This window comes from Sus scrofa, chromosome 3, assembly GCF_054392235.1.
Source record: "Sus scrofa isolate SSC_HxYL_T2T_F1_AM1 chromosome 3, Sscrofa_HxYL_maternal_Yorkshire_Landrace_v2.0, whole genome shotgun sequence".
Taxonomy (NCBI): domain Eukaryota; kingdom Metazoa; phylum Chordata; class Mammalia; order Artiodactyla; family Suidae; genus Sus; species Sus scrofa.
In genome coordinates this window covers 57773041-57794131 of record NC_139385.1, presented here as the reverse complement: position 1 = coordinate 57794131, position 21091 = coordinate 57773041, and the positions used below count along the sequence as shown (strand labels likewise).

General features: G+C 44.0%; 1 protein-coding gene across 5 annotated transcripts in view; it reads left to right on the top strand.

Annotated features, from left to right (window-relative positions):
- FAHD2A (fumarylacetoacetate hydrolase domain containing 2A) overlaps positions 1-21012 on the top strand; it is a 30811-nt gene extending 9799 nt beyond the window's left edge. The window contains exons 1-8 of one of the 5 annotated variants that reach the window (XM_085018446.1): positions 4534-6054; positions 12745-13617; positions 15008-15224; positions 19080-19139; positions 19344-19506; positions 20409-20517; positions 20628-20715; positions 20825-21012. In XM_085018446.1, the coding sequence (XP_084874572.1) occupies positions 13376-13617; positions 15008-15224; positions 19080-19139; positions 19344-19506; positions 20409-20517; positions 20628-20715; positions 20825-20887 (942 nt within the window). In that variant the 5' untranslated portion in view covers positions 4534-6054; positions 12745-13375 and the 3' untranslated portion in view covers positions 20888-21012. Of the gene's footprint in view, positions 1-4533; positions 6055-12744; positions 13618-15007; positions 15225-17104; positions 19140-19343; positions 19507-20408; positions 20518-20627; positions 20716-20824 lie in introns of those variants that run through there. The other 4 variants (XM_005662301.4, XM_085018447.1, XM_013995848.3 and 1 more) reach the window with 4 other exon arrangements.
- Positions 21013-21091: the final 79 nt, after the last annotated feature.

Sequence of the window (21091 nt, the reverse complement as noted above, 5' to 3'; positions counted from 1 at the left end):
GATTTGATGACTGTCTTTAGTGTTGTATTTGGATTGCTTTTTCTTATTTGGGTACGTATTTATTATAGATTTTTGGTTTGCAGTTACCATGAAGTTTTGATATCAGAGTTTATATATATACAAGATTGTTTTAAGTTGCTGGTCTCTTAATTGCAAATGCATCTCCAGTATCCTGCATGTGTACCCTCTTCTCATGATTTCTGGTTTTGGTAGCATATTTGTGCATGGATGGTTTTGTACCTTTATGCCTTTACTGATGAGCCTTGTCATTTGTAATATTTTTGCTTCTAGTTGTGGGCTTTTCTTTTCCACCTAGAGAAGTCCCTTTAGTATTTGTCGTAAAGCTGGTTTAGTGGTGCTGAATTCTCTTAGCTTGGCTAGTCTGTAAATCTTTTGATTTCTCCTTCAAATCTGAATGAGAGCCTTGCTGGGTAGAGTAGTCTTGGTTGGAGGTTTTTTCCTTTCATCACTTAAAGTATATTGTGCCACTCCCTTCTTGCCTGTGTAGTTTCTGCTGAACAATCTGCCAATAACCTTATCGGGGTTCCCTTATGTATTGTTTCTTTTCCCTTGCTGCTTTCAGTACTTTCTCTTTGTCTTTAATTTTAGTCCGTTTGATTAATATATGTCTCAGGGTATTCCTCCTTGGGGTTATTTTATATGATTTTCATTGTACTTCCTGGATCTGAGTGAGTGATTCCTTTTCCATGTTAGGGAAGTTTTCAGCTGTTATCTCTTGAAATATTTTCTCTGACCCTTTCTCTCTTCTTCTGGCACCCCTGTAATGTGGGTGTTCATTTAAAGTTGTTCCAGAGTTCTCTTAGACTGTCTTCATTTCTTTTAAATCTTCATCTCTTTCTGTTCTGCATCGGTGATTTCCACCAGTCTATTTTCCACTTTGTTTATTCATTCTTCTGCCTTCTGTATTCTGTTGTTGGTTCCTTCTAGTGTTTTGTTTTTGTTGTTGTTTTTTGTTTTTTGTTTTTGCTTGCCACACCTATGGCATATGGAGGTTTGCAGACTGTGGATCAAATTGGAGCTACAGCTGCCAGCCTATGTCATAGTCACAGCAACAACAGAATCTGAGCCATGTGTGTGACCTACACCACAGTTCACAGCAATGCTGGATCCCTGACCCACTGAGTGAGGCCAGAGATCGAACCCACATCCTCATGGATACTAGTCAGGTTCATTTCTGCTGTGCCATAACATAAACTCCCTTTCTAATGAATTTTTTATTTCAGTTATTGTATTTTGCATTGCTGCTTGCTTAATCTTTATATCTTCTATTTGTTAAATGTTTCTTGTAATTTATCAGTCTTTGCCTCCACTTTATTTTCAAGATCTTGAATCATATTTACTATTATTAGTCTTTTTCATGGAAGTTGGTAATCTCCAAATCACTTAGCTGTTTTTCTGGGTTTTGTTCTTGTTCCTTTATCTGAGTCATAATTCTCCATCTTTTCACTTTGGATAGATTTTTGTGTGGTCTCCTTTTTGCATGCAGTAGGGTTGTAGCCCTATTTGTAGCAATAGGGTTGTTGCTTCTGATGTCTTCCCTCCTTGTGACTGAAGTTGGTATGGGGGCTTGCTGCAGGCTTCTTGGTGGAGGTACTTGGTGGAGATACTTGCTGCAGGAATCAGGTGGAGCTGATTCTTACCCCTCTGGTGGGTGGGGCTTTGTCTCTGGGTGTGATTAGAGGCTGCTTTGTGCTTAAGAGGTCTTTTAGGCAGCCTGTTTGCTGATGGATGGGGCTGTGTTCACACCTGGGTTTGTTGTTTGGCCTGGGGCTTGTCAGCCCTAAAGGGTGGGGCCAGATTTTTCTAATTTAGCCACCTCCCGGGAAGTTCACACTGATGATTATTCCTGAGACCTTTCCTTTCCAATGTCCTTCCCCCACACCAAGCTACCCACAGTCATCCTTGTTTGTCCAGGACATTCTCCATGAACTACAGGCAGGTCTGACACAGGTTCCCTTGGAGTGTGCTTTGCTCTGGGACCAGTGCACACAAAAGCCTGTGTGTACCTTTCAAGAGTGGAGTCTCCATTTCCTTCAGTCCCATGGAGCTCCTGCACACAAGCCCCACTGACCCTCTTGGAGATGCCAGATGCTCTTGGAGTTACCTCCTCCTAATGCCAGACCCCCAGGCATGGGAACCTGAGGTGGGGCTCAGAATTTTCACTCCTTTGAGTGAGGCTCTGGGATATAGTTACTTCCTAATTTGTGGGCCTCCTCTTTGTCTTTTGGTGTAGAATATATATATATATATATATATATATATATTTTTTTTTTTTTTTTTTTTTTTTTTTTTGTCTTTTTGCCTTTTCTAGGGCCGCTCCCGAGGCATATGGAGGTTCCCAGGCTAGAGGTCTAATCAGAGCTGTAGCCTCCAGCCTACGCCACAGCCACAGCAATGCCAGATCCAAGCCACGTCTGCCACCAGCTCACAGCAACGCTGGATCCTCAACCCACTGAGCAAGGCCAGGGATCAAACCCGCAACCTCATGGTTCCTAGTTGGATTTGTTTCTGCTGCGCCACGACGGGAACTCCCTATACTGACTTATCTTAATGATTACTTTCCAATTGTGATTTCCTCCATCCTGTATCTTCTTACTTCTTTCCCTCTCCTTGTAGTTTCTAGTTCCTTTCTAAAGGAGAGATGTAGGCAAACTTTTAATATTTCTTTTAGGGTAAGTTTTGTATTACTGTGTTCTTTGTGTTTGAGAAATTTTTTATTTCTCTATTTTAGATAACAATCTTGCTAGGTAGAGTATTCTCAGTTGCGGTTTTTTCCCCTTTTAGAACTTTGAATATATCTTACCCCTCTCTTCTGGTCTGTAGTTTTTCTGTAGGGAAATCAGTTGATAGCCAAAGAGTTGTAATTAACTCTTTTTCTCTTGCTGCCTTTAGAAGCCTCTCCTTTATCTTTACTTTTTGCTATTTTTATTGATGTATGTGTGTTTGAGTTCAACTTGTTTGGGGACTTCTATGCTTCCTGTGTCTTGATACCTGTTTCCTTCTTTAGATTTGGAAAGTTTTCAGCCATAATTTCTTCAAATACATTTTCAATCCCCTTTTCTTTTTCTTCTGGAATCCCTATTATGTGTAGATTGGCATACTTTATATTATCCCATAAATTTCTTATATTGTTTTTCATCTTTTTCCTTTGGCTGTCTATTGTCCTGATTGGGTGATTTCCATTATTCCACCTTTCAAGTCACTTATTCATTCTGCTGCATTATTCATTCTCCTCTTCAATGGCTTTAGCTCAGCTTTCCTCTCTGCAAATGAATTTTCTGACTTGGCTCCTCCATATAGTTTCTAGTTCCTTTCTGAAGTAATCTGCATAGTAATATGCACATAGTTGATATGCACTCTTAATTCCTTCAGTATTTCCATTACTTCCTTTTTGAACTCAGTGTCTGTTAGACTTCAGAGGTCTGTTTCATTGCTTCTTCAGGGGAATTCTGTACTTTTAACTGGGAATAGTTTCTGTATGTCTTCATTTTGCATACACACACACACACACACACACACACACTTTTTTTGGTCTGTGAGTTTAGGGGAAATAATTATCCACTGTAGTCTTGGAGAGCTATTTATACTCAGGAACATCCCTGGGTAGCTTGTGTGGGTTTACTATTTTTTTTTTCGGGCATGAGGGCTGCTTTAGGTTTGGATGCTTGCTGTGTCTTTCCTCAGTGTATGTAGGCTGTTTTCCCCTTGATAGGGGCTATGCAGGTGCATGACTTGTGTATGCTACTACAAGAGGTGGGGGCAATGGGCAGTACATGGTCACTGGGCCCTTGGCAGTGGCAGCGACCATGGGGAGGTGGGGGGCAGCACTCATAGCCCTTGGCAGCTTTGACAGTGGCAGGGTGTGTTCATTTCCCAGGAGGTGGGGGCAGCCTCCACAGTGGCGACCCCTGAAGTGACTGGGGCTGCAGGCAGGGCCTGGTCATGGGACCTTTAGTGATAGGGGGCCTCGGCCACCTCTGGAGTCAGAGATGACCATGGCAGTTTGCAGCCACCCCTGTAGCCTGCCCAAAAGGAGCTCTGCTGCCTGAGAGCCTGCACGTGTTTGAAGAAAGAAGTTCCTGTAGCAGTCCCATCTCCTCCTCTCACACTCCCCAGCAGTGGCACCTTGCTTTTCTGGTGGGCTCAGGCCTCCTCCTGTACTCCCTGGCTGTAGTGCACCTCTCCCTACCGGCCTCAGGCTGTTTCCACACAGCCAACACTAGTCCTGTCCCTGGAACTGACCTCTGATGCCCAAACCTCAGTGCCAGCCCCTTTGGAGTGTCTCAGGCTGTGATGCACAGGGCAGTGGTACCAGTTGGCTTTGAGGCTCCCTTTCCATCCCTGTTGATCTCCCTGCCACTTAGGTGGCCTCCCAGTCTGGAGATTCCTTTCCTCTTTCAGAGCTCCCTCTCAGGAGTGCTGGTTCTATCCTGATTCCTTTTTTTTTTTCTTTTTTGAAAAAAAATTTTTTTTTTTTTAATGTTGTTCTGTCTTTTTAGGGCTGCACCTGCAGCATATGGAGGTTCCCAGGCTAGGGGTAGAATCAGAGCTGTAGCTGCCGACCTAAGCCACAGCCACAGCAACATAGGATCTGAGCCACGTCTGCAACCTACACCACAGCTCATGGCAATGCCAGATCCCCAACCCACTGAGGCCAGGGATCAAACCATCCTCATGGACACTAGCCGGGTTTGTTAACTACTGAGCCATAACAGGAACTCCCATTTTTTTAGAATTTTATTGAAGTATAGCTGATTTACAATGTTGTGATTATTCTTGGTGCACAACAGTGATTCAGTTATACATATATACACTTCCATTCTCTCTCAGATTCTTTTCCTATATAGATTATCATAGAATACTTCATAGAGTTCTCTGTGCTATACAGCAGGTCCCCATTGGCCAGTCATTCCATATACCTCAATGTACATATGTCAGTCCCAAACCCCGAGTCCATCCCTCCCCCCACCACAACCTGTCCCCTTGGGGAACCATAAGTTTTTCAGTTTCTATTCTGCAGATAAGTTCAATTGTATCCTTTTAAAAGACTACACATGTAAGTGATATCATATGATGTTTATCTTTCACTAACTTCATTTAGTATGATAATCTCTGGGTCCATCCATGTTGCTGAAAATGGCATGATTTCATTCTTTTTTATGGCTGTTAGTCCACTGTGTATATGTACTATGTACATCTTTTTTTTTTTTTGGTTTTTAGGGCCAGCCCTGCAGCATATGGAAGTTCTCAGGCCAGGGAGCTACAGGTGCCAGCCTACACCACAGCCACAGCAAAACAGGATATGAGTCATGTCTGTGACCTTCACCACAGCTCATAGCAACACCAGATCCTGACCCACTGAAGAGATGAGGGCTTGAACCTGCATCCTCATGGGTACTAGTCAGGCTGGTTTCTGCTGTGCCACCATGGGAACTCCCAGGTACCACGTCTTCTTTATGCATTCCTCTGTCAGTGGACAAATAGTTTGCTTCCATGTTTTGGCTATTGTAAATCGTGCTGCAATGAACATTGGGGTGCATATATCTTTTTGAATTATGGTTTTCTCCAAATAGACGCCCAGGAGTAGGATTGCTGGATCATATGATAGTTCTAATTTTAGTTTTTCTGAGGAAACTTCATACTGTTTTCCATAGTGGTTGTACCAGTTTGCATTCCCACTAACAGTATAAGAGGGTTCTCTTTTCTCCCCACCCTTTCCAGCATTTATTGTTTATAGACTTTTTGATGATGGCCATTCTGACTGCTGTAAGGTAGAAAAGAATGAAGAATGCTCTCTAACACCATACACAAAAATAAACTCAAAATGAATTAAATACCTAAATAAACAACCAGATACTAGAAAACTCTTAGAGCAAGACATAGGATGAACACTCTCTGATATAAACTGCCACAGTATATTCTCAGATCCACCTCCTAGAGTAATGAAAATAGAAACAAAATAGAGGAGTTCCCATTGTGGCCCAGCAGTATCAATTCTGACTAGTATCCATGAGAATGCGGTTTCAATCCCTGGCCTCTCTCAGTGGGTTAAGGATCTGGCATTGCTGTGAGCTGTGGTGTAGGTTGCAAATGAGGCTCAGATCCTGCATTGCAATGGCTGTGGCATAGGCTGGCAGCTGCAGCTCCACTTTGACCCCTCGCCTGGGAACTTCCATATGCTGCACGTGTGGCTCTAAAAAGCAAAAACAAATAAACAGAAATAAACAAATGAGACCTAAATAAACTTAAAAATCTTTGCACAGTGAAGGAAACCATAACCAAAACGAAAAGACAACCCAGAGAATGAGAGAAGATATTTGCAAATGAAGTGACTGACAAGGGATTAATCTCCAAAATTTATAAGCACATCCTACAGCCCTCCCCTAAATAAAGCAATCCGGTTAAAAAATGGGCAGAAGGTCTAAACAGACATTTCTCTAAAGAAGACATACAGTTGGCCAAAATCACATGAAAAGATGCTCAGTGTCATTAATTTCTAGAAACAATCAAAACTACTATGAGTTACCACCTTACAACAGCCAGAACAGCCATCATCAGAAAGTTCCCACTTTCTCTCTCTTTTTCCTTTTGTTCTATGAAATTATGTGGAGGATTTCTTGCCCTTTTTGGAGATTGAGGTCCTCTGCCAGCTTTCAGTAGATGTTCTGAGAATTGTTCTTGTAGGTTGGTTTTTTTATTTTTTAAATGTGTTTTTGGAATAGGGGAGCTCCACCTCCTACTCCTCTACCATCTTGATCCTGCCTCTATGAGTTTATTTTTGTGTATGATGTTAGAGGCTGTTCTAATTGATTCTCTTACATGTGGCTGTCCAGTTTTCCCAGCACCACTTATTGAAGAGACTGTCTTTTCTCCATTGTATATTCTTGCCTGCTTTGTCATAGATGAGTTGTCCATAGGTGCTTGAGTTTACTTCTGGGCTTTCTGTCCTGTTCTATTCATTGATCTGTATTTCTCATTTTGTGCCAGTACCATGCTGTTTTGATGACTATAGTTTGTAGTGCTGTCTGAGGTCAGGGAGGCTGATTCTTACAGCTCCATTTTCCTTTCTCAGGATTTTGCTTTTGCTCTTTGTGGTCTTTTGTGTTTCCATACAAATGTAAAAAATTTTCTTGTTTTAATTCTGTGGAAAATCCCATTGGTAATTTGTTAGGGATTGTGTTGAATCTATAGATTGCCTTGGGTAATACAGTCATTTTTGATTCTTCTAATCCAAGAGTTTATTTTCCATCTCTTTATGTCGTCTTGATTTCTTTCATCAGCATCCTTTAGTTTTCAGAGTACAGGTGTTTTGTCTCTTTAGGTAGGTTTATGCCTAGGCATTTTATTTTCTTTGATGTGATGGTAAATGGGATTGTTTCCCTACACTATCTTTCTGATCTTTCATTGTTAGTATATAGAAATGCAATTGATTTCTGTGTATTAATTTTGTATCCTGCAACTTTACCAGATTCATTGATGAGCTCAGTTTTCTGGGAGCATCTTTAGGATTTTCTATGTATGGTATCATATCATCTGCAAACAGCAATAATATTACTTCTTTCCAATTTGGATTCCTTTTATTTTTTCCCTGATTGCCATGGCTAGGACTTCCAAAACTATGTTGAATAAAAGTATCAAGAGTGAACAGCCTTGTTGTGTTTCTGATCTTAGCAGAAATTCTTTGAGCTTTTCACTGTTGAGAATGATTTTAGCTGTGGGTTTGTCATATATGGACTTTATTATGTTGAGATAGTTTCCCTTTATGCCCACTTGCTGGTGGTTTTTTTTTTTTTTTTTTTTTAATCGCAAATGGGTGGTGGATTTTGTCAAAATCTTTTTCTGCATCTATTGAGATATGATTTTTATTATTAAATTTTCTAATGTGTATCACACTGATTTGTGGGTATTGAAAAATCCTTGCATCTTTGGGATAAATCCCACTTGATCATGGCATGGTGTATGATCCTTTTAATGTATTGCTGGGTTTGGTTTGCTCGTATTTTGTTGAGGATTTTCACATCTATGTTTATCAGTGATATTGGCCTGTAATTTTCTTTTTTTCGTGGTATCTGTCTGGTTTTGGTATCAGGTGGTGGTGGCCTATGTCTTGGCTGCAGCAACACCAGATCCCTAACCCATTCTACCGGGCTGGGGATTAAATAAATTGTCACCACCACTGAGACAAGCCAGATCATTAATCCACCACATCACAGCAGGGACTCCCATAACTTCTTTTTTATTTCTCATTATTTTGAGCCCTCTCCACTTTTTTCTTGATGAGTCTGGCTAAGGGTTTATCAATTTTGTTGTTCTTTTCAAAGAAGCACCATTTCGTTTCATTGATCTTTTCCATTGTTTTCTTTGATTCTAGTTCATTTATTTCTGCTCTGATCTTTATGATTCCTTTTCTTCTATTTAGTTTTGGATTTGTTTGTTCTTCTTTCTCTAGTTGTTTTAGGTGTAAAGTTAGGTTATTTGAGATTTTTCTTGTTTCCTGAGATAGGCTTGTATTGCTGTAAACTTCCCTTGTAGAACTGCTTTTGCTGTATCCCTTAGGTTTTGTTTTCATTTTTATTTGTCTCTAGTTTGATTTCCTAATTGATTTTTTCCGTGATCCACTGGTTGTTTAGTAGCATGTTTAGTCTCCATGTGTTTGTGGTTTTTGCAGGTTTTTTTCTTTTAGTTGATTTCAAGGCTTAACCACATTTTGGTCAGAAAAGATACTTGATAGGATTTCAGCTTTCTTAAATTTACCAAAATTTGATTTGTGGCCCAGAATGTGATCTTTCCTAGAGAATGTTCTGTGTTCTCTTGAGAAGAATGCTTGTTCTGCTACTTTTGAATGGTATGTTGTATACATATCTATAAAGTCCACCTGGTCTAATGCATCATTGAAGGCCTATGTTTCCTTGTTGATTTTCTGTCTGTATAGTCTGTCCATTACTGTAAACGAGGTGTTAAAGTCCCTCACTATTATTGTACAATTATTGTTATTGTTGACTTCTCCATTTCAAGTTGTTAGCAGTTGCCTTATATATTGAGGTGATCTTATGTTGGGTGCATATATATTGACAGTTGTTACGTCCTTTTCTTGGATTGATACTTTGATCACTATGTAATGTCCTTCTTTGTTTCTTGTAACCATCTTTATTGTAAAGTATATTTTGGGAATTCTTGTTGTGGCTCAGCAGTAATGATCCCAAGTAGTATTCATGAGGACATGGGTTTGATCCCTGGCCCCTCTTGGTGGATTAAGGATCCAGCGTTGCTCTGCACTGTTGTATAGGTTGCAGACACAGCTTGGATCTGGCATGGCTGTGCTGTGGCCTAGGCTCCAATTCGACCCCTAGTCTGGGAACTTCCATGTGCCACATGTGCAGCCCTAAAAAGACAAAAACAAATTCTGTTTTGATGTTCCCGTCGTGGCGCAGTGGTTAACAAATCTGACTAGGAACCATGAGGTTGCGGGTTCAGTCCCTGGCCTTGCTCAGTGGGTTAAGGATCTGGCATTGTCTGTGAGCTGTGGTGTAGGTTGCAGATGGGGCTCGGATCCCACATTGCTGTGGCTCTGGTGTAGGCTGGTGGCTACAGCTCCGATTCGACCCCTAGCCTGGTAATCTCCATGTGCTGTGGAAATGGCAAAAGTCTGTTTTGTCTGATATGAGTATTGCTACTCCAGTATGTATTTTGATTTCAGTTTGCATGGAGTATTTTCTTCCATCCTCTCACTTTCAGTTTTCGTTGAACTAAAGTGGGTCTCTTATAAACAGGATCTATATGGGTCTCATTTTTGTATCCATTCAGTCGGTCTGTGTCTTTTGGTTGGAGCATTTAGTCCATTTACATTTAAGGTAATTATTGATATGTATGTTCTTACTGCCATCTTGTTAATTTTTTTGGATTTGGTTTTTTGGTCTTTTTTTCTTCCCTTCTTTTGTTCTCTTGAGGTGTAATGACTATCTTTTTTTTGTTTGTTTTTTGTTTTTTTTGGCTTTATAGGCTGTATTTGCAGCATTTGGAGGTTCCCAGGCAAGTGGTCAAATTGGAGCTACAGCTGCTGGCCTATACTGTAGCCACAGCCATGCCAGATCTGAGCCACGTTTTTGACCTACACCACAGTTCATGGTAATGCCAGATCCTTAATCCACAGAGTGAGGCCCAGGATTGAACCTGCATCCTCATGGATACTAGTCGGGTTTGTTAACTGCTGAGCCACAAAAGGAACTCCTAATAACTATCTTTAGTGTTATGTTTGGATTGCTTTTTGTTATTTGTGTATTTATCTATTATAGATTTTTGGTTTGTGGTTACCATGAGGTTTTGATATAGTCTGTATATATATACATGATTGTTCTAAGTTGGTGGTCTCATAATTTCAAATGCATTACCAGTATCCTGCATTTGTACTCTCCTCACGATTCCTGGTTTTGATATCATATTTGTATGTGGATGATTTCATACCTTTATTATATGTTGGCCTTTATCAGCAAGGCTTCTCATTTGTATTTTCTTATTTCTAGCTGTGACCTTTTCTTTTCCACCTAGAGAAGTTCCTTTAATAATTGTTGTAAAGACAGTTTGGTAGTGCTAAATTCTCTAAGATTTTGCTTATCTGTAAAGCTTTTGATTTTTCCTTTAAATCTGAATGAGAAGTTCCACTGTGGTACAGTGAGTTACTGATCTGGCTTGTCTCTGTGCAGGCACCAGTTCAGTCCCCAGCCCAGGTGCAGTGGGTTAAAGATCCAGTATTGCTACAGCTGTGGCACAGGTTATACCTCTGGCTTGCATTCGATCCCTGGCCAATGAACTTCCATAGGCTGTGAGTGTGGCCAAAAAAGAAAAAGAAAACATAGAAATCTGAGTGAGGCCTTTGCTAGACAGAGTATTCTTGGTTGTACGATTTTTTTTTCTTTCATCACCTTACATTGTGCCACTCCCTCCTGGCCTTCAGAGTTTCTGCTGAAAACTCTGCTGATAGCCTTGTATATTATTTGTTGCTTTTCCCTAGCTGCAGTCAATATTTTCTCTTTGTCTTTAATTTTGGTCAGTTTGATTAATGCATGTCTTGGGATGTTCCTCCTTGAGTTTAATCTATATGGTATTTGTTGTGCTTCCTGGATTTGAGTGAGTGATTCCTTCTCATGTTTTCAGCTATGAACTCTTCACATATTTTCTCCAGCCCTTTCTCTCTCTCTCTTCCTTCTGGCACCTCTGTAATGTGAATGTTGGTGAGTTTAAAATTCTCCCAGAGTTCTCTTAGATTGACCTCATTTCTTTTCATTCTTTTTATTTATTCTATTCCACATCAGTAATTTCCACCAGTCTGTCTTCAGCCTCACCTTTCTTTCTTCTGCCTCCTATATTCTACAATTGGTTCCTTCTAGTGAACTTTTTATTTTGCTTATTGTGTTTTTCATCTCTGTTTGTATATTCTTTAAATCTTTTCTTTGTTAAATATTTCTTGTAATTTATTGATCTCTGAGTTTTTTTTTTCCCCCAAGATCTTGGATCATCCTTACTGTCATTGTTCTGAAGTCTTTTTCATGTAGGTTGATTATTTCCACTTCACTTGGCTGTTCTTCTGGGGTTTTGTCTTATTACTTCATCCGGCTAATATTTGCTGTTTTATTTTGTCTAGCTTTCTGTGTTGTCTCCTTTTTGTGGGCTACAACCCTTGATTCTTGCTTCTTCTGTCTGCTCTCTTGTAAAGTTGATACAGGGGCTTGTGCTAGGCTTCCTGATGGAAGTGACTGGTGCCTGCCCACTGGTAGGTGGAGCTGAGTCTTGTTCCTCTAGTGGGTGGGGCTTTGTTGCTGATTGTGATTAGGGGAGGCTGTGTGTCTGGGGGGGCTTTAGGCAGCCTGTTTGCTGATACGTGAAGCTGTGTCCCCACCCAGTTTGTTTGGCCTGGGGTTTCTCATCCCTGATGGGTGGGGCCAGATTTTTCCAAAATAGTGGCCTCCAGGGGAACTCACGCCAATGATTATTCCCTGGGACCTCTACCTCCAATGTCCTTCCCCCATGACAAGCCACAGCTTCCCCCTGCTTTCCCAGTAGACCCTCCAAGACTCCTAGGTAGGTCTGACTGAGATTTTTATGGAGGCCCTGATTTGCCCTGGGGCTGAGTGCACAGGAAACCCTGTGTGCACCCTCCAAGAGCCTCTGTTTCCCCCAGTCCTGTGGAGTTCCTGTACTTAAACTCTGCTGGCCTTTGAGACCAAATGCTCCAGGGGCTCCTCCTCCCAATGCCTGATGTGGGCCTTGGAACTCTCACTCCTGTGGGAGAGCCTCTACGATATAGTTCTTTTCCAGTTTGTGGGTTGCTCACCTGGCACTTATGGGATTGCTTATATGGTGAAAGCACCCCTCTTATTATCTCAGTGTGACTGCTTCTATGTCTTTGAGTGTAGGATATCTTTTTTGGTAGGTTCCAGTTTCTTTTGTCGCTGGTTGTTCAGCAGTTTGTTGTAATTCTGGTGTTTTTGTGATGGGAGGTGAGCTTGAGTCCTTCTACTCTGCCCTCTTGTCTCTCCCCTCATTTTTGCTCTCTGACCCCATTCTTTTTATTTCTTTTATCTTTTTAGGGCTGCACTCTCACAGCATATGGAGGTTCCCAGGCTAGAGGTCTAATCGGAGCTGTAGCTGCTGGCCTGTGCCACAGCCACAGCAACGCCAGATCCGAGCCATGTCTGCGACCTACACCATAGCTCATGGTAATGCCAGAGCCTTAACCCACTGAGCGAGGCCAGGGATCAAACCTGCAACCTCATGGTTCCTAGTTAGATTCTTTTTCGCTGCGCCATAACAGGAACTCCCATCTCTGACCCCACTCTTAACTAATATCTAGTCCTGCTCGTTTTAGCCCCCAGCTCAGCTCAGCATCTCTTCCTCCAGAAACCAGGCAAAGATGGGCCCTTGATCTTCACAGCGGGAGTCCCATTTGCTGAATCCTACTTAATGGTGCCAGCTGTTGACATCAGCTCCCCGAAGGCAGGACAGCAGGGCTGAGTGTGTCTGACCTACCTGGTTTGCCCTGTGCCTCCACTAGTGCCAGGTACAGGCTAAGCTTTCAGAGACACTGGTTGAAGGAAGGCTGGAATTCCTGGGACCTAGTTTAGTGGCTGGCATGAAGTAGTTGCTCTTGTAGAAATGTTTCATTACAGGCATTGAACTGAGCAAAAGATCACCTTATAAAGTATATAGGGTGAAAGAAGTTAAAATCTGGACCATTTCCCATGTGCTGTGTCAGGAATGGAAGGGACATGGGCTGTAGCTTGAGGAATTTGGGGAAGCCCGACGATGCTTTTAGGCTCTCTCTGTCCCCTAGGACTCATTTTTGTCTCCATAGGTGCTGATGCTGGTTTGTGGAAGAAGATTGCTCACAGCTCTGCTGCAGGCTCGGAGGTGGCCCTTTCAACCCTCTAGAGACATGAGGCTGGTACAGTTCCAGGCACCCCACCTGACAGGACCTCATCTGGGCCTGGAGTCAGGGAATGGTGGGGGTGTCATCAACCTCAGTGCCTTCGACCCCACACTGCCCAAGACAATGTTGGAGTTCCTGGAGCAGGGAGAGGCTGCTCTCTCGGTGGCAAGAAGGTAAGTCGCAGGCAGCATTTCCCTGCTGCCGTATTCTGTCTCTCCTGCTGCCCACCCACATCCCTGCCCTGGGAAACAGCCAGTGGGTAGCTCTTTGCAAGGGAACAGGGTCACCCAGCCTTCCTTTCCCACCTGTTCTCTTAGTGAAGAGCCTTAGAAGTCTCCTATGACAGCATCCTCAGTTCACAGAGGGGGACACTGAGTCCTCAGGCCACACACTTGGTGGTGGAGCCAGAATTCTCCTTTGTCACACTGCCTTCCCTGGATGATTAAGTTCCTGCTTGGCTGAGGGGCTGGAACCTGGGGTCCTAAGAGATATCTTGGAAAGCTGGGGGAGAGATTGGACTCGGCTCATTAGAGGAGAGAGGACTGCAAAGAGGTCTTCTTAGAGACCATTCCCGGGGGAGTTCCCATCGTGGCTTAGCAGTAACGAACCCGACTGGTATCCATGAGGATGTGGGTTTGATCCTTCGCCTCACTCAGTGGGGTAAGGATCTGGCATTGCCATGAGCTGTGGTGTAGGTCGCAGATGCGGCTTGATCCCACATTGCTGTGGCTGTGGTGTAGGCCAGCAACTACAGCTCCAATTCGACCCTGGGACCTTCCGTATGCCTCAGGTATGGCCCTGAAAAGAAAAAGAAAAAGAAAAAGGGGAAAAAAAAAAAAAAAGACAGTTCCTGGGTTTGGGCTAGATTAGGTAGGAAGCCTGGAGCCTTATGGAATCTGGTCTAAAGATGTTGATGAACAGTACATTAAAAAACACTGAGATGTCATTTTCACCTATTAAACTGACAAAAATACACAGTGTTGTTTGACAGTGTTTGCCAGTACAGAGTCCTTGTATTAGTATTTTTCCCTTACTTTCATGTTCTCACAAGATTAGAAACTATTTCCGTGTCCCTCATCAGAGAATTGGGTATTTCTCTACTGTGCAGTAATATGCAGCCACACAGAAAAGAGGGTGCTATATACTGTTATGGCAAGATCTCTAAAATATATATATGTTTTAAAGGTGTATATAGTGTGCTGTCATTTGCATTAAAAAAGATGGGAGAAGCCTGTACCTAGAGTGGCTGTGAAGAGCCAGGCAGGACACAGTGGTTGTCTCCAGGGATGGAGCAGGGTGACTAGGAGACTGGGTTGAAGAGAGACCTTTCCATTATTCCCATTTGCACCTTTTGAATTCTCATATGTGGACATGTATTACCTGATGCGGGAGAGGAAATTGACCTTGGCCAAGTACAAACAGTGCTGTGATATCAGAGGACAATAGCCCGGCTTGATTTTCATGCTGACTCTGGCTGTTGATCTAGAAAATATATTTTAAAAAGCAGAACTTGTAGGTGCTGCAGGATCTGTAGTGCCCCTCTCTCTGCTCTGGTCTCTGCAGAGCCCTGGCTGCCCAGTTGCCAGTCCTACCACGGTCAGAGGTGACGATCCTGGCCCCAGTCACACGGCCAGACAAGGTGGTGTGCGTGGGCATGAACTACATGGACCACTGCAGAGAGCAGAATGTGCCGGTGCCCAAGGAGCCCATCATCTTCAGCAAGTTTGGCAGCTCCATCGTGGGCCCCTACGATGAGATCGTGCTCCCACCTGAGAGCCAGGTTGGTCGCTGTCTGTCACTGAGCCCATCACATGGACGCTTAGCATCCAGCCTAAAGGGGCCACCTGTTGCTCAGCAGTGCATGAAACAGAAACTCCAGTAGTGAGACAGCTCTTGGGAGCTCCCTTGTGGCACAGTGGGTTAAGGATCCAGCATTGTCACTGTAGTGGCTCTGGTCACTGCTGTTTTGTGAGTTTGATCCCTGGCCTGGGAATTGTCGTATGCTGCAGGCACAGCCAGAAAAACCACAGCACATTAATTTATATCTTTTCCTGATTACAAAAGTAAAGATAAGGAATAAAATACAGGTAAACATAAAGAAATTAAAAGTCACCCATATTCCCACTGCCCAGGGCTTGCAACATGAATGGTTTGCTGTATATCTTCCTAGTGTTTTTCTATTCCTGTTTCTGTTTATACTGCGCATATATATGCCTGCCATTTACTTAGGTCTCCATCAAGAACATTTTTCATGTCATTAAATATTCCCCCCAACATTTTTCAGGTTACTGCTTCGTTTTCTGTTATGTCAGGGGCTGTAATTTCTTCAGTAGCCCTTATTTGCTAGATAGGTTGTTTCCAGTTTCTAGCGTTTATAAATAATGTTGCAGTGAATATTCTTACAGAAGACTTTGCACATCCGTGAATGCATGTTTATTTTCTTTGAATAAAGTCTTATAATTTGAATGTCTTTGTTGAAATATAGGCAGGGTTTCAGAACTTTTGGGCTATGAACTAAAATGGCCTTCAGAAGAGGCGTAAAAGCAATTTACATATCTGCTAGCAGTGTTTGTACCTTTGCTAACACTGGCTGGTTTTTCTTTCAAGTTTTTGGTTTAGAAATATTTTGGAAATTATAGTAAAGTTGAAAAGTAGTACAGTGACTATCCACAGAGACTTCACCTGGATTCACTGTTAGCATTTTGCCATATTTGTTTCTTCTCCTCTTTCTCCCTCTTCCTCTTTTCCTCTTCTTCCCTCATTTACCATGCTACACACACACTTTGGTGGGGGTGGGGTGAGAGAAAGAACCTTTACAAATAAGTTAACAGATGGGGTTCCCATCCTGGTGTAGTGGAAACGAATCTGACTAGGAACCATGAGGTTGCCGGTTCCATCCCTGGTCTCGCCCAGTGGGTTAAGGATCCAGCGTGGCTGTGGCTGTGGTGTAGGCCAGCAGCTGCAGCTCCAAATGGACCCCTAGCCTGGGAACCTCAATATGCCACGGGTGCAGCCCTAAAAAGGCCCCCCCCAAAAAATTTAACAGACATTAAGACAAATGAGCACTCCACTCATAGAAAGTTCAGCATGCATCTCCTAAGAATAAGGACCTGTCCTACATGACCATAATACCCTCATCACAAATAAGAAAATTAACATGTATAATAGCTAATATATAGTCCAGTTGGGAATATACCCAATATTTGGGGGGATATTCCCATTTTCCCCCAAAGATGACTTTTAATTTAGGTACTGTTTTGCCTTTTGAGTCCAGGATCAGTGAGTCGCATATTTTGTATTTGGTTATGTCTCTTCAGTGCATTTTATATAGATAGAACAGATCCAGACTTTTTCTCAAAGGGCCAGTTAGTATTAGGTTTTGAGTGCCAAATAGTATTTGTTGCAACAATCGACATTGTAGTGTGAAAGCAGGCATGGCTGATAACAAATGAATGAATATGGATATGTTTCAGGAAAACTTTATTTACAGAAACAGCAAGAAAGGATTTGGTCTGAGAGCCATACTCTGCTGACCCCTGCCTTTTTTTTTTTTTTGCTTTTGAGGGCCACACCTGTGGCATATGGAGGTTCCCAGGCTAGAGGTTGAGCCTATGCCACAGCAACGTGGAGTCTGAGACGAGTCTTCGACCTACCCCACAGCTCATGGCAATACCGATCCTTAACCCACTGAGCGAAGCCAGGGATCGAGCCCACATCATCATGGATCCTAGTCGGGTTTGTTACTGCTGAGCCACAACAGGAATTCCCCCCTGCCCTTATCTTTCATGACAGACTTTTTGAAGATGTCAGGTAAGTTCTCTCGCAGCATGTTTCACACGCTGGATTTGTTTGGTGATTCCTCATGATTCAGGTTAAACATTTTTGTCAAGTTCTACCCAGGTTGTTTAGTCTGTACAATGGACTGGGTGGCGTATAAACAAGACATTTAATTCTCAGAATTCTGGAGGCTGGGAAGTCCAAGTTTAAGGCGCCAACAGATTCGGTGCCTGGTGAGAGCCTGCTTCCTGGTCCAGAGACGGCTGTCTGTTCATGGTGTCCTCACATGGTAGAAGGGAGCTCTCTCAGATCTCTTTTTAGAAGGGCACTAATCCTCTTCATGGGGGCTCTGCCCCATTATCACCTCTCAAATGCCTCACCTCCTAAACCATCATGTTGGGGGTTAGGTTTCAATATAGGAATGGGGTGGGGGTTGGGGGAGACTAACAGTCTAGAGCCACAAGTGTGTACTCATACTCTGTCCCATTGGGAGGCTTGTGTCAGATGGTCCTGATGTTTGATCACTTAGTTTACTTAATGTTCACTAGATCTCTCTCTCCCCCCATATATATACATAAATGTATTCACTGTGGTAATTAACAAGCAATTTATAGATTCATGACCATTTTATTGTTCCACAGTTTTTCATCCAGGGATCATCTGGTCATCTTTACCTGAATCCATTATTGCTCTAAGGGTTATTAGCAAAGGTGATTTATTTTTCTGTCATGTTTTCTGCTTTTATTAGCCAGTATTCTGCCTCCCTCTTTTTTTTTTTTTTTTTTTTAAGGGCTGCACCCGCGGTGTACAGTGGTGCCCAGCCTAGGAGTCAGATTGAAGCTACAGCTGCCAACCTACACTACAGCCACTGCAATGCAGGATCCAAGCTGCGTCTGTGACCTACACTGCAGCTCACGGCAATGCTGGTTCCTTAGCTCACTCAGCAAGGCCAGGGATTGAACCCACAACTTCATGGTTCCTAGTCAGATTCACTTCTGCTGCACCACAATAGGAACTCTTCACTTTTTTTTTTTTTTTTTTTTTTTTTTAAACCCCATCCTCTTAGGATTACTGTAAAACTCCTGGTTTTAATTTTATCAAGTGTTACAGTTCATAATTTACATTCTTTTTGATACTCAGAGGGTCTCAATTTGGCCAGTGGGGGGCTTCAAGTTAGCTGCCATCTCCATCACTCTTTGAACAATTCCTTACTCTGGCCAAGCCATTCCAGGCTCATCTTGTACTCTCTGTCTCAGACCTGAAATTAGCCATTTCCCCAAGGAAGCCAGTTCTTTTTAGTGTTACTGGTAGAAAGAGCAGTCAGTTTAAAAGGCTACAGTGTGTCTGTTTTATGCTTGCCCTCTGCTGTTACAGAAAAGGCTGCGTTTTCCTTTTGGTAGCCACATACATGTATTTCTTTTTGTGATAAGCCTTTGGCCCACATTTATTTTGGCATGTTGATCTTCTACTTGTTACTGTGTAAGTGAGGAAGTACATGAAAGCACTAAGAGCAGTGCCCCGTGCACGGTGGGCCTAGCTGGTCTTTGTATTCATCCTCCTTTTTGGAAGTATCTGGGGCACTCTTGAACACCCTCCCCAGACACATCCTACTCTTCTGCAGTCGCAGGGGGAGCTCTGCCTACCGCAGTGGTGCTGCTGCCACTGCCTGGAGTTTATGGGCGTACACATGATACGTACCACCTACGCTCTTCACTCCACCCTGGTTCTTGGTCTTACTGTGTGGGTCAGCAGCCAGCCCCGAGTGTCCAGAGGCCCCGGCCCTGAGGCATGGTGTGTAGTCCCTCAGCACAGGACTGGGCCCAGAGCTGGGCAGCTCATTGCTTTTTCCCGCCTACAGGAGGTGGACTGGGAGGTGGAGCTGGCCGTGGTCATTGGAAAGAAGGGCAAGCACATCAAGGTGAGGTGGGAAGGGTGGTGCTGGCTGTCCCTGGCATTGGGTAGTGGTTGGCACCTACCAGCTCCTGACACTGCCTTGTTCCTCACCCACCACCTGGGCTAGCTCTGGCCACTAAAGTAGGATGGAGGCTTTAAGATTCTTTGTTAGAGGGGTTGGTGTCACCGTGATCAAACCTCCAATCTGGCCAAATCCTCTGCCCCCTAGGCTGCAGATGCCATGGCCCATGTGGCTGGCTTCACTGTGGCACATGACGTGAGTGCTCGTGACTGGCAAATGACACGCAATGGAAAGCAGTGGCTGCTGGGAAAAACCTTTGACACCTTCTGCCCCCTGGGCCCTGCCTTGGTGACCAAGGACAGTGTAGCAGGTAGGTCTCTGACAGCCCGCTTGGTGACGCCTCTTCTTGCTCTTGGACACATCAGTGAAGAAAAAGCAGCTTTCAAGAAAATGGGAGTGAGGGGTATGGCTCCATAATCTCCAGAGGGTCTCCTTCCCTGTCTCCTCACCCCAGAGAGGACCACCACTGCAGAGGTGCTGCTGGGCCTGAATTTATGAATGAATTACAAAGAACAGTGCTCTCTGGATGGGTGGGTCAGGTTTCCTCTAGCTGCAACCATCTGGGAGAGTCAGTTGGAAGGAAGCAAAGCTGGCCTTCGAGCATTTCAGAAGAATGGCTGTCACAGGTCCTCTGCATCTTCCATAGTAAGGGAGATGTGAGATCACTCCCAGCCACCGTGTAACCAGGCAGTGGCAGCTCCAAGCAGCAAGGGCACGGTGAGAGCCAGGAAGAAAGCATTGTTAAGAGGACAGAGCAGAGCCCTCTGGGTGGGGCCATGTCCATGCATCAGTGAAGTGGTGTCCCCGGGGGTATGTTTGTGAATGTGTAAAACACACAAGTTACCAGTGTCTGTTACCCCAGGACACTGTTACACAGGTAAGCTGTCAGGAGCAGGAGTCTTCACTGCCCCCCTGCTCATGCAGTTACAGATGCCAAGCAAGCTTCTGCTGTGGATGTTTCTTACAGCAAAACTGAGCTGTTTCCCACCCCCCTGCCCCCAGGAGAGTCTGGAACGTCCCCTCCTTAGCCCGCCCAAGTGATCACTGGCAGACGCTCTGCTCAGTGGTGGCCAGTGTCCACACACGAAGGGAGCCCAGCAGCTAGCCTCCTCACTAACAAGCCACAGGGCTCCTGTGCTTTCATTCTCTCTTTATCAGGAGGGGTTTGAGGGAGAGAAGGGAGAATCCCAGAGTGGTGTTTTTACATTTCAGACCCACACAACTTAAAGATCTGCTGCCGCGTGAATGGGAATGTGGTCCAGAGCAGCAATACTAACCAGATGGTGTTTAAGACAGAAGAGCTGATAGCCTGGGTCTCCCGGTGAGTGGAGTGGAGTCCCACCCCAAACACCTACCTGGAGGCTGAACAAGCCCTCTGTGCCTGGCCATGGCCACCTTAGCCCCTGATCTCACTCAACCCTTTTGCCCTAGATTTGTCACTGTCTATCCAGGAGACATCATCCTGACTGGGACCCCCGCAGGAGTCGGTGTATTCAGGAAACCTCCTATCTTCCTCAAGGTAGGTTGGTTAAAGGAGGGAAGGGCGAAGGACCCAGAAGGCCTGGCCGGGCTGGCTGAGGCCTGTGTGTGCCAAAAGACTGACAGCCTCACGGCTCACTCTGTTGCAGAAGGGTGATGAAGTCCAGTGTGAGATTGAGGAACTGGGTGTCATCGTCAACAAGGTGGTGTGATGGCCTCTGCTGCCAGCGTGGACTTATGATGAGGTGGGGGCATGTGTTCCCATGGAGCTGAGCACAGGGAGAGGCCTGGTGCCACCCGAGGATGCTTCTTCCTCAATAAACTTTTATTGTCTGTCTGCCTTTAGGGTTTGTTTTGAGGCGTGAGACGGGGCAATTCTCACAGGGATGGGGGCGTGGGGGCAGATCAAAGACACC